This window comes from Elephantulus edwardii, unplaced genomic scaffold, assembly GCF_000299155.1.
Source record: "Elephantulus edwardii isolate Elephantulus edwardi_28Jun2011 unplaced genomic scaffold, EleEdw1.0 scaffold00052, whole genome shotgun sequence".
NCBI classification, from domain to species: Eukaryota; Metazoa; Chordata; class Mammalia; order Macroscelidea; family Macroscelididae; genus Elephantulus; species Elephantulus edwardii.
This window is the reverse complement of record NW_006399802.1, coordinates 17,389,887-17,401,378: the sequence shown is the minus strand read 5'-3', so window position 1 is coordinate 17,401,378 and position 11,492 is coordinate 17,389,887. Positions and strand designations below refer to the sequence as shown.

The following is an 11,492-nucleotide window of genomic DNA, read 5'->3' as shown; positions in this document are numbered from 1 at the left end:
ATGCTGCATTGAAAAACAAGGAACTCATGCAATATTACTCAAAATGGGTGACTCTGGAGGACATTATGCTGAGTGAAGTATCTCAGTCACTAAAGGACAGATACTGCATGGTGCCACTGTTATAAAGCAGGACTGACCTTGGGGTTGGGGAGAGACTGAGAAAGATGGGTTCAATAGTGTATACTGCATTGAAACAGATGAGGGAGAAAACTGTTTAAAAGAGATGTGTGATTAGGTATTTTTGTCATGACAGAAGTCTAGAGCGAAGGCTACATGGTGAAGTGGACCTGGGGGAAGGTTTGTAAAACAATGAAAGAATTTTATTTTTCCAAGAGGGTAGTGCACTAGGGGGAAGGGCTGAGAGGGGAGAAAAATGCAACAATGAATGAATGGAAATCCAAAGTCTCTGTAAATTTTTACTGAAATTAATAATAAATTTAAATTTAAAAAAAGGGAAGAAAGAAAAACTGATCTGAACTCTGCCCTGTCCTGTGCCATCCTCACAGTCTCTGACACACTCAAGCACATTGCTGCAGTCACTGTATCAAACCACCTGGTTGAGGGTCTTCCTCTCCTTTGCTGTTGCTCCACCTTACCAAGCACGGTGTCCCTCCAAGAAATAACCTCTCTTGGGAACATGCCCAAAGTAAGTGAGATGAAGCTTCATCTTCTTTGCCTTCAAGGAGCTCTCTGATTGCACCTTCTCTTAGACATGTTCTTTTGACAGTCGGTGGGATATTCATTCAGCACTCTTCTCCAGCACCGCAGTTCAAAGGCATCAACACTTCTTCTCTTATCCTTAGTCATTGTCGAGCTCTCAGATGTATACAGGCCCTGAATCAGGCACACCTTAGTCCTCAAACTTCCATCATTGCTCCTCAATAATTTTTGTTGTTTGAAGTCACCAAGTTTATGGTGATTTATTATTATAGTGCTAGAAAACTAATACAGGTATATCATTGCATCTTCTGTTAAAATTATAATTCAGAATTTTCTTATTGTTATACAGTTTATTTATTTTATATATTATGGACAGGGTAATTTTTTTTAGTCTCTTAGATAAATTTCCCCTTTCTGACTTATTTTAAGTGAAAACATATTCCTTTTGCACTCATGTACATACTTTTATAGTCATTAAAAGTAATTTTAAAAGTCATTCATATGAAGCTTTCTGTTAATGCATGTATCATCTTTCTGTTTACCCTAATTAATTTGGCATGTGTACTGGCTTACACAGTATAAGCTCAGTGGTCTCACCTTCATACAGTTTTGTTTAAACACTCCATTAGGAATCTTTCTAGAAAAAAGTCTTCAGATCAAGTTGACTCTTAGTCTGATATAAAAATAGAAGCTTTTACCAACAGAAAATATCAATCCATTTTGAACTGCCTGTGTGAATAGGAGAAAAATATTTGCTAGAGATCAAGCCAATGAACCTAATAAAAGTCATTCAAACCATCAGTGTACTTTACAGTACTACCCTGTGCTTTATACTTTATGCAGGTGAACACAGAGATGAACACCTGCAGCCTCCAATTTATCAGCTAAGATACATCAGAATTACTTTGTTAAGCTTCCTGAGACATCAACAAAGCAACAGCATTATTCTCTCATCATACTTAATCACTCATGTTCTCTCCTAACTCTTATCTCCAGGTAGTGTCCAAACTTTCATTTTGTTCCCTAATTATAAACTAGCCACTCAGGGTACCCTGAGCCCATCATCAAGACACACAGAACCTGAAAGAAATGGACTGTTTGGAAAATGGCAGAAACTGCAAACACATTGGGTTACACGTCTTCACCTGGTATTGCAGCTACATGTTCCTGTGGGCAGGAACCAGCAGGCAAAGCAAGCTAAAATACATGATTATAGGTAGGATATCTCTGGGTTGTCGTATCATCAGGCCATGGTGCTGGAGTGTCTAGAGTCTCAGTACTGACTCCTCTTTTCTGAAGGAATGTTGACCACACCCACTCTTCATAGGACCTGTTTTCAAATGGTTTGCTCCACCCTCATAAGTCCTGACCTGTCTTATGACATGCCTAATCCCCACCCAGATGAATCATTAGGTTTCCTCCTTTATTATATTCACTGGCTCTCTCTTTTCCCAGGAGAATGTTCGGTTAATTTATGCTTTTACGTTAACGTGCACTCTATCGGCAAGGGTAATAGGGAACGAGAACCAACAAACTAGGAAAACCTGAAAGAATGGATAAATCTAACCAAAAAGAAAGCATATCAAAATACTTCCCTTGCTTTGTAATTTAAAATGTATCTTATATTGTCTCAAAGTAATGAGACTTGAAAATTATGGAGATGACTGACATTTAGCAAAGTTGAGCAAAAGTTAGTACTGTTTCCTCTGCCCAGCCCCTGCCCTATCCTGTGAAACTCCCTCCTTTATAGCTAAAAAAACTGAGGTACAGAAAAGCAATGCCTGAAAGATCTAGAAACTACAGCCCAACACCTAAACCCCAAGGCTAGAACTCAACGCAGTCAGCAACAGCACCCTTTGCAGAGGACAACTCTTAGCTAGAACATGATCCTGCCGTTTGCAACTTCATGTAAGCTTTATAATTAAGTAGCTTAGCCTAGGTTTTTTTATATTTGCAAAAGAAAAATGTTCCTCATCACAAAGCAGCCTTGATTTCTATGAGAGTCCCACCAAATAACTTCAGGCTATGTTTGTAAGACAGTCCAAAATGTTCCATAAGTCATAACTGCAGCATTGAGAAGACATGATGAATGGCTCCCAGTTCTCCGACTATGCCATGATCTCATCCTGAGGCCTTTCTTTAGTCATCTCTTGTACCACCTTCCTCTTCTCCCAGTTCTACTTACCTGTTCCCACTATCGGACTCACCAACCCCACTCTATTCTCTTTACTATTCCTGAATTCTCAGCTACTGACTTTATTCTAAATCCTGCTGCCCCCATCTGCAGGTCACCTTAGATGGGACACAGCATCTGTGGATGAGTTCTGCCTTTTCTCTTTCCTTCTAATTAGCAATGTCAAAAGATGAACACACTAGCCAATGTGGATATCCAAATACAAAGGGGGTGGGGGGTGGAGAGAGAGAGACTGTCTGTGAGAGAAAGAAGAGACAACACAGGTCAAATATGTACAGAAATTCTTGTAAACACGTACACACAGGTCTTAGTTGACTAATCCCATATCTTTTGTTTCCACTGCTAAACTCAATGTGCTCTCCCTTTTTGATAGTGTAAATTCCTTTTGTTCATTTTGACCAATAGTTACCCCTCTTACATGGTTCTGAAGTTAGTTAGCTCACAGTAGGCAATGGTCATTGACCCATCTTGCTAGTAAGACAAGCTACTTAAAGGGGGGAATTATGTCTTTTATGTCATTATATCCTTGGTAACACTTAGCAATAAGGTGCTGAATAAATAGGAAGGAAAGAATGAAACAAGAGTAGGGGGAGAAAGCTTTTATAAAACAATACAGAATTCAAGGGAGCTCTCAGGAATGTAACACCATAAAAATAATTTTTAAGCAGTAAATTTTGTGTGTGTGTGTGTGTGTGTGTGTGTACACATGATTTTCTGAGAGGAAAGTAACTAAAATTTTTAATTCTGATTTCATAATTCCCTTTCCAACATGAAAGAAAGATGGAACCTAAAAAAGCAAAATGATTAATACCTGTCGCTGTCAAGTCAAATCTGACTCCTAGCCACCCTGTAGGACAGGACAGGACAACTGCTGTTATATACTGTAGACTCAGAACCGACCCATAGCTGGCCCTCTGGTGGGTTTTCAGAGGCAGTTAATCACAGGAGAGGAAATTACCCGTCTTTCTCGTGGAGCAGGTGGTGGATTTGAACCACATGCCTTCAGGATTGCAACTCAGCTTCTTACCACTATGCCGCCAGAAGTGCCTTGAACTATCCTGTAAGATTTCCAAAGTTGTAATGTTTACAAAACAGACTAGTACAGCTTTCCCTCGAGAAGTGGCTGCCGAGTTCAAACCACTGACCTTTTGTTTAGCAGTGAGGGTTTATCCACTGCTCCACCAGTGCTCCTCAAAATGGTCACTCCTTAAAAGTTACCTCAAAACGCAATGTATATGAATGACAAAAAAATTTTTTATTTACTTTTTTTTTTATTAATTTCAATGAACATCTACAGGGATTTTGGACTTCCATTCATTCATTGTTGCACTTTTCACACACACACACCCCTACCCCGAGTATAGTTTAAAAGTAATATATTTTAGGGCATTATGATTACCATGAATCCGGAATGAGGGTTGCAGAGTGGAAAAAAAATTTTTTTTAAGTTACCTTTAAGGCTCAGTTGGTTTAGATGGGTGATGAGGTGTGTTTGTTTATTAGATTTGTGATAAAGTTTGGAAGGCAGGTGGTAGTAAGAAATCACTTAGACAAAAAGCATGAGATGGCCTTTAAGAATTACCTGCTCTTCCTACCTGTGCAAAATGGCCATCATGCTCCATAACACCGGGGAGTTTGATCCCCGCTGCCTCAACGGTAATTCACGTGGCTATCATGTATTTGTTTTTCAATCTACTTTGCGGCCTTCACTTTATAAATAAAGTTATGCCCTATGTTCTGTCTCTACTCATTATCTTTTTATTTACTAACAAATTACTCATTGAAAAGGGGTTTTTGTCTTTGCAATTATTGCCAGAATGGAACTTAGAAGGAAAACTTTCTATCCTTATTCTCTACAAAAAGCGTAAAATTATTTAATAGAATTATGCCATACAAATTAATAAGAGATAATTGGGCATATACTGGATAAATATTAGGTAAATATTTGGAATTCTTTTCAATTTTGTTGGTTGTGATACTGTTATGTTGCTTCCTTTTAAGTTTTTGCATGTTAGATATCCATACTGAGATATTTACTTATAAAAGTGCATAAATCTTCAGATTGGGTTTTCAGTGCTCTATTTAAAAATGGAGCTGGGGGCGGGAGAGAGGTTTAGGTAAAACAAAAATAGTAGAAGGCTAACAACTGAGTCTGAGTATGGGCTCCATGGGGATTCACTATAATATCTTCTCCATATGTTTGAAATTTTCCATAATACATTATTTAAATTCTTTTTATTGGCTATGATTTAATGAAATTTGTGTTTGAGATCCATGAACCCTTATAATAAATGCACTCACTACTGCTCAATCCACACTCACCAAACTGTGAAAAAAATATAGAGCTCTAAAACATGTCATTCTTTAAAAGAAATGTGTCAGACTCACTAGCATGCTCAGTTTGCTTATAAATATGTAAGATTGTTTGATTTAATAGCTTCATCCTCTGAAGTGCATCATACTTTGTACAAACCACTATTAAAGGTTTTCTCTTTACAGCATAACTAGTTTATATGTCTGGATCTCCTTAATGACAAGATCCATTTCTTATTTACGTGCTGATTAAAACTCCTCACATTCATATCCCTTCATTATTAGCCACATGACCAGAGTAACCTAAAGAAGATACTTAACCTCCCCAAGGCCTGGCTTTCCTCATCGGTGGAAAGGAACCAAGCAGGAGTGGCATCCACTTCCTAAACAACATGCCTCCAGAAACCCTATGAACTTTGATAAATGTCGATAGTTATAGAAAGGCTTCAGACCTTTTGTTCATAGGGTCGCTAAGAGTCATATTCAACTCGAAGACAATCAACAGCAATAACTCTTATGAAGGTTAAAGGAGTCTCCTTTTTGATAAGAAGATACATAATTTACAGAATCAGCTCATTTTTGTTAGGCTCTCGTATTTCCTTACTCCATATTCAAATCATCCAACAGGGTTGGACGGAAGAAAACTTCACAAGAACACTGAAAACAGAGCCCTTCAGAGAGAGGTAGGAACAGTATCCATCAGCCCCAGTGCAACATTGCCTTATCAGGTTAATAAAACTGTTCATTTAATCTTGCCATGGTGGTCTAGTGGATAATGTCTTACGTGGCTCATTGCTAACTGAAACATCAACAGTTTGAATCTACCAGTTAGTTTCAGGAGAAAGATGGGAAGTATCCTCTTGCTGAGATTTGAAGCTCTGATGGCTTAATGGTAAGGAGCTACTCTTCCAGCTCAAAAGCTATAGTTCAAATAGTGGGCAGTTTCCTCCCAAGCAGTTTACTAAATGTTTCACTATCTTTGTCTCTAAGGAGCGCCTGAATTGCACTTCCTCCAAGAGAGATTTGTTTGTTCTTTAGACAATCCATGGGATATTCAATACTCTTCATAAATACCACATTTCAGAGGCATCAGTTCTTCTTCAGACTTCCCTATTCATTGTTCACAGGCATCATTCATGCAAAATACACTTTTGCTATGCTTTAACACCTCTAAATTGGCAATGTACCTTATAATGTCTTATGCATACCGTAACTGCCAGTTTAATAGCACAACTTGCAGTCACATTATCTTAGCTACAGTAAGAAGAAATAAAATTAAATCTCTAGTGTCTCATAGTAGAATACATATAATACTCCAAGATTAGTTGGTGGCCTAGAGGGTAAGGAATTGTGCCACTCCATGGAAGAAATATTGACAATCTCTTGAGTGAGGTACAGCCTCTGGAAACCTGCTGGAGGGTCAAACTATGAGTTGGTCCAGACTCCATGGCATTGACTTTGACTTTGAGATCATTTACTGGCACAGAATTTTAGAAACATTTGTTGAGTCTAAGACAGCTTTACCAAGTGCCATGCATGCAGTGAGTTGCTTAGCAGGGCCCTTCTAGCCAAAGTCCTCCATTTGTGGTGTGTTTCTAAATCTTAGCTTCTCTGCTGTGATTCTGGTCACATTTTGGAGTGAACCTTTCCTCATCATATGGAGGCAGGATTAAGGTAACATGTATCATAAGTCACCCCTTTACTAGAGGGTGTGACTCAAGTCACCACCCCCTATACCCTTTGGCTTTAGTTGGGGTTCGTTCCCTTAAGGATGTGGTCTACATCCAATATATGCAAGCTCTTGCAGAGTTCTCGCTCTCGCTCTGTATCCAACATCTGGCTCATTATCTGACCTCCAGTTCTTTGAACTCAAGCCAACAGTCCATTTGTCTGACCTGATTCATCAGCTTCTGAAGCCTTATGAGTCCCATTAGAGCCTGTCTTAGGATCTGCCAGTTTGAGTTTGTCAGCCCCTGCAACCATGTAAGTCAGGAAAAGCCTCCAGATTTGGGACTTGCCAACCTTCACAAATGCTTGAGTCATTTCCATGATGATGTGTAGGTTCTTTGAGAGGGTACAAAGATGAGAGAACCCAAAGAAGAGAGGCAGGCTGCTGAGGGAGGGAGAGCAGTTGATACTCGAAATGATGGAGTAGTAGAGTAGTTGGAATAGTGAGACATTTAGAACATAACCTTCCCCTTGTTGTAGCCAGCTTTAGCCAGCTGACCCTTCTAAAAGAAATTATTCATGTCCTGAGTCTCTCTCTAGGGATGTATTTTTAATCTTGTTCTTTCTAAGCAAAGAAAATCAGACATTCTTGACTTTTCAGCTCCACTCTTAAACATGAGTTTTTCTAATTCTCGAGTTTTGCATGACTTGGAGAAGGCTGTTTCCTAAACATCCTTGGTTTTCATTGTATGGATTATTTCAAGATGTCCCCCAACATCCTGCTCTCCCATTCATTCTGTTGCTTCCCTCGACAGCTGAGTGGAAAATGAAAGGATGGAGTTGGTGAAATTGAGTTCCTTCCCTCTGCATGCCTCATATAGCACATTCATTCATTTCACACACTTACCCTGCCTTCTCAATCCGACCACATCAGCCTTGTCATTAAGCCCATTGATTCACATAAGCACGTACAGGAGACTTCTTTTTTTTTTTTTTCCTGGCAGCAGTCTCTGGGCTACACCCCTATATGGTTCTTTTTGCTGACTTGTTAAGTTTTTCTTTTTTTTTTTCCTTTCTTGATGGGCAGACTTCCAGCTTCATATCCATCTTTACTAAAGAATGTGTCATTTCATTGCCCCAAAAGTCTTCCCCAGTTGGTCCTTTGACAGCATAACTCTCTGAAAAGTTGTAACTAGAAGATGTAAGTTCTTAGGAACTTCCTTAAGGACTTTAGTGGTCAAGGCCTCTCTCAATTTTAAGATTTTGAAAATGAGGCCCAGAGGTTAAGTGACTTACCCACCGTGATACAGTCATTCACAAATAGAATAGGTATGGGGAGAACATATGGCTCTGGCCACCAGCATCCTTCCAGATATCCCCAATTGATAATTATCCCCAACTGCAGCTTCAAGAAGAATACATAAATGTTGACAGCCCTACCAGTGTCATGGTTTGTCTGGAGTGTAAAGAAAAGATATGAGATCTCACTGGAAATCACAGTCATGTCCCAGAGAGTGATGGCTTTATACGAGCAAAGATTTTTCATTTAGAAAATGAACTATGAAGATATATTTACATGGGACTTTACTTAAGATAAAGAAATAGTCAATTGTTCACAAAAAACAAATGGAAATAATGCAGTAAAGGTTAAAAAAATGCCAAGCTGTGTCTTTTGCACCATCATTCCTTGTCAGCACTGTAGATATCGTATCTGTTTGGGTACCAACTCTGTCTGGCTTCTGAGTTAGAGCAACATCAATCAGAGTCAACTAAAATAAATGCAAATGAACTTTACTGAGGGATAGTGACCGTTTGGACAAGGAAATGTCTATTATCACTGAGTGAAAATAGTCATTCTGCCAGACAACAACAACAACGAAAAAAATTTTCTCATATTTTTTGAATAGGAGCTAAAGATTAGAAGATTCAGAACTGGCTGAAAGACCGTAAGGGAAGTTGGTGGTGGGATATCAGAAGTGGGAATTTGGCAACAATAGATAGGTAATGCATAATAAATAGGATTATATGATTGAATCAAAGTATATGCCATTCAATTTATTACAGGGTGGTCCCAGGATGACTGAACAAGACCATGGTTGTCCAGAAGAATGAATGCATCTGTTCTGGAAATAGTTCCGCTGGAGTCTCCTTGCAGATGAGGCTGGCAAGACTTCATCATCTCACATAAATAGGCTTGTTGTCAGAAGGGACCAGTCCTTGAAAAGGGACATCAGGTTTGGAAGAGTAGCTGGTCAACAAAGGAGAGGAAGACCTTCAATGTCATGGATTAAAGCAGTAACTCTAACAATGGGCTTAAGCACAGCAGAGGTTGTGAAAACGGGACAGAATTGGGCAAGGTTTTATCCTTTCTCACAGGGACACCATGAGCACAGCACATAACACGTTTCATCCTCAGTCATATCTGTTTCTGGAGGTCTATTGTAAAGATTTAGGCAATGTCTATCTCAAGACCCTTCACATCTAACATCTATTTGCTTATCTACCCTTCACATCTAGCATCTATTTGTTTATCTTTGTTTATGACAAAGACCCTTTGAGAAGAGATTAGCTGTCTTTCACAGACAGGCCAGACCTGCAAGGAAAGGACCCTTCTTGAGTTAACTGGCACAGTGAGCACCAAGATTAAAGGGATTATTATTTGGAAAGGCAGATTGTGAAACTCCAGTATGGCTTCCAGACTCATGGCAAGACTTTACTGGAGTTAAGGCTCAGATCTTAGACTGCCCTATTTACACACAAACCAAGTGCCTCTGATTTTAGACTCTCTTACCAGTTCTTTCATAATCCTTTCTCCTTATAAATTAAATGGCAATGGCTTGGAATGAATCCTTTTCTCATGCCACTGAACTGGTTATATTCCCTTTTTACCAAACGCATGTATAAACATACACACTACACACACACACACACACACACACACACCTCAAATTAGTTTCAGTATTGTAATCTCATTTACTTCTTGGAATAACTCAGTGAGTTAGACAAAGAAGACCAGGCTCTATTTCATAGTTCGGCCATTCTCAAGCTTGCCCGGGGTTTATAAGTAATCAGAAGTCTTAGTGTGCAAGTACTTACATTTTAAATCCGCTAGGAATTTGTTCCAGATTCTGGAATAGTCAATGTCTGACTTCAGGATACACAGAAGCCATATTCAGATTGCAAAATTAATCTAAAGGTAAAAATGGAGACTTGTGTGAAGAGATGATCTGAAAGTCAAGAAGTAAATAATTCAAGGTGCAAATTAGCAAATCATTCAGAGTAATGAGAGGCATCTATCAACTATGAAAATAATTCACTCTTTCCCACGAAGAATGTCTGGTGGTGCTGTGGTGGCATGACCCATAGGTGGCGCTACTAAGACAAAGGTCATATCCATTTCCACCAGTTTCCCCCATTGTGTCCTCTCATTGCCATCAAGTTGGACCCTCCAGTGGATTTCCAAGACTGTAAATCACATGGAGACAGACAGTCATCTTTCTCCACAGAGCTGCTAGCAAATTCCAACCACCAACTAAATTTGGCATTTGGACTAGTAAGGGTGACCTTATTGACTAATAAGAATGACCTCAGAGTTTGGGTTTTGTTTTTTTTTTAATTTGGTTTTGGGGGAGGTTTTATTGTTTTGTTGTTTGTTTGGTTTGTTTAATTTTTTAAAAAAGAAACATTTTTTTCTTTATGGTCTCTGTATATTATTTCATTCTTCTTTTTTTCCTACATTATCTTTTTTGTGTTGTCCTATCACCTTTCTTTTTTTCTCACCAACTATTTTTCTTCCCTTTTCTAAGTAATTTGCAAGTTAAAAAATCCTAGTCACTCAAGATTCCATTTTCTATTCATAATTAAATTTTTTTTTAAGAAAAAAATAATCCTGACTTCTGAAAAAGGAACCCCACCCAGATTGCCTTAGAGCATCAACACTGAGGTCAGAAGTGAGTCTAGGAAAAGACATGTGAGAGCACGTCACGGAGAAAAGAATAAAGGGAAAACCATGAGTGTCCTTTTACAGAAAATGCTTGAACACAATTTGTTTTCTTTCTCTGAAGTAGAAATGTGTTTACCAGTTAGATACTCTCTCCTCTTTGGAACTTAAAAAGTGTTTATGACCTTGGCCATTTTCAGAATTTTGTTCCTGGTATTGATATTAGGTGTTACTGAGTCAATTCCAGTTACAGCAACACTATCATGTACAGCAGAATGAAACACTGCATAGGAGCCGACTCGTCCTCACAATCATAGCTGTGCAATCACTGTATTGAAACCACTGTGTCAATCCATTTCATTTAAGGTTGGTCTTTCCCTTTTTCACTGATCCTTGGCTTTACAAGCATGATGTCCTTCCCAGAGATTGTTCCCTCCTGCTAACATATCTATACTACGTAGAACAAAATCTCACCATTCATTTTTACTTCCAAAAAGGCTTCACTGCCTCCTAGACAGATGTGTTCATTCTTCTGTCAGAACAGAATATATCAAGTATTCTTCACCAACACCATAATGCACAGGCATCAATTCTTGTTTGGTCTTCCTCATTCATTGTCTAGATCTCAAATATGTATGTTGATGTCATTGTTGTTAGGTGCCTTCAGGTTAAAGATGACTCATAGTGACCCAATAAACAGCAGATGTGGATTCTTTC

The 11,492-nt window shown here is 38.8% G+C and overlaps 1 protein-coding gene across 1 annotated transcript in view; it reads left to right on the top strand.

The window, feature by feature from the left end:
* Positions 1-4,458: 4,458 nt before the first annotated feature.
* LOC102851395 (thioredoxin domain-containing protein 2-like) overlaps positions 4,459-11,492 on the top strand; it is a 60,280-nt gene continuing 53,246 nt past the window's right edge. The window contains exon 1 of the mRNA XM_006886989.1: positions 4,459-4,530. Coding sequence (XP_006887051.1) covers positions 4,459-4,530 — 72 coding nt within the window. The remainder of the gene's footprint in view (positions 4,531-11,492) is intronic.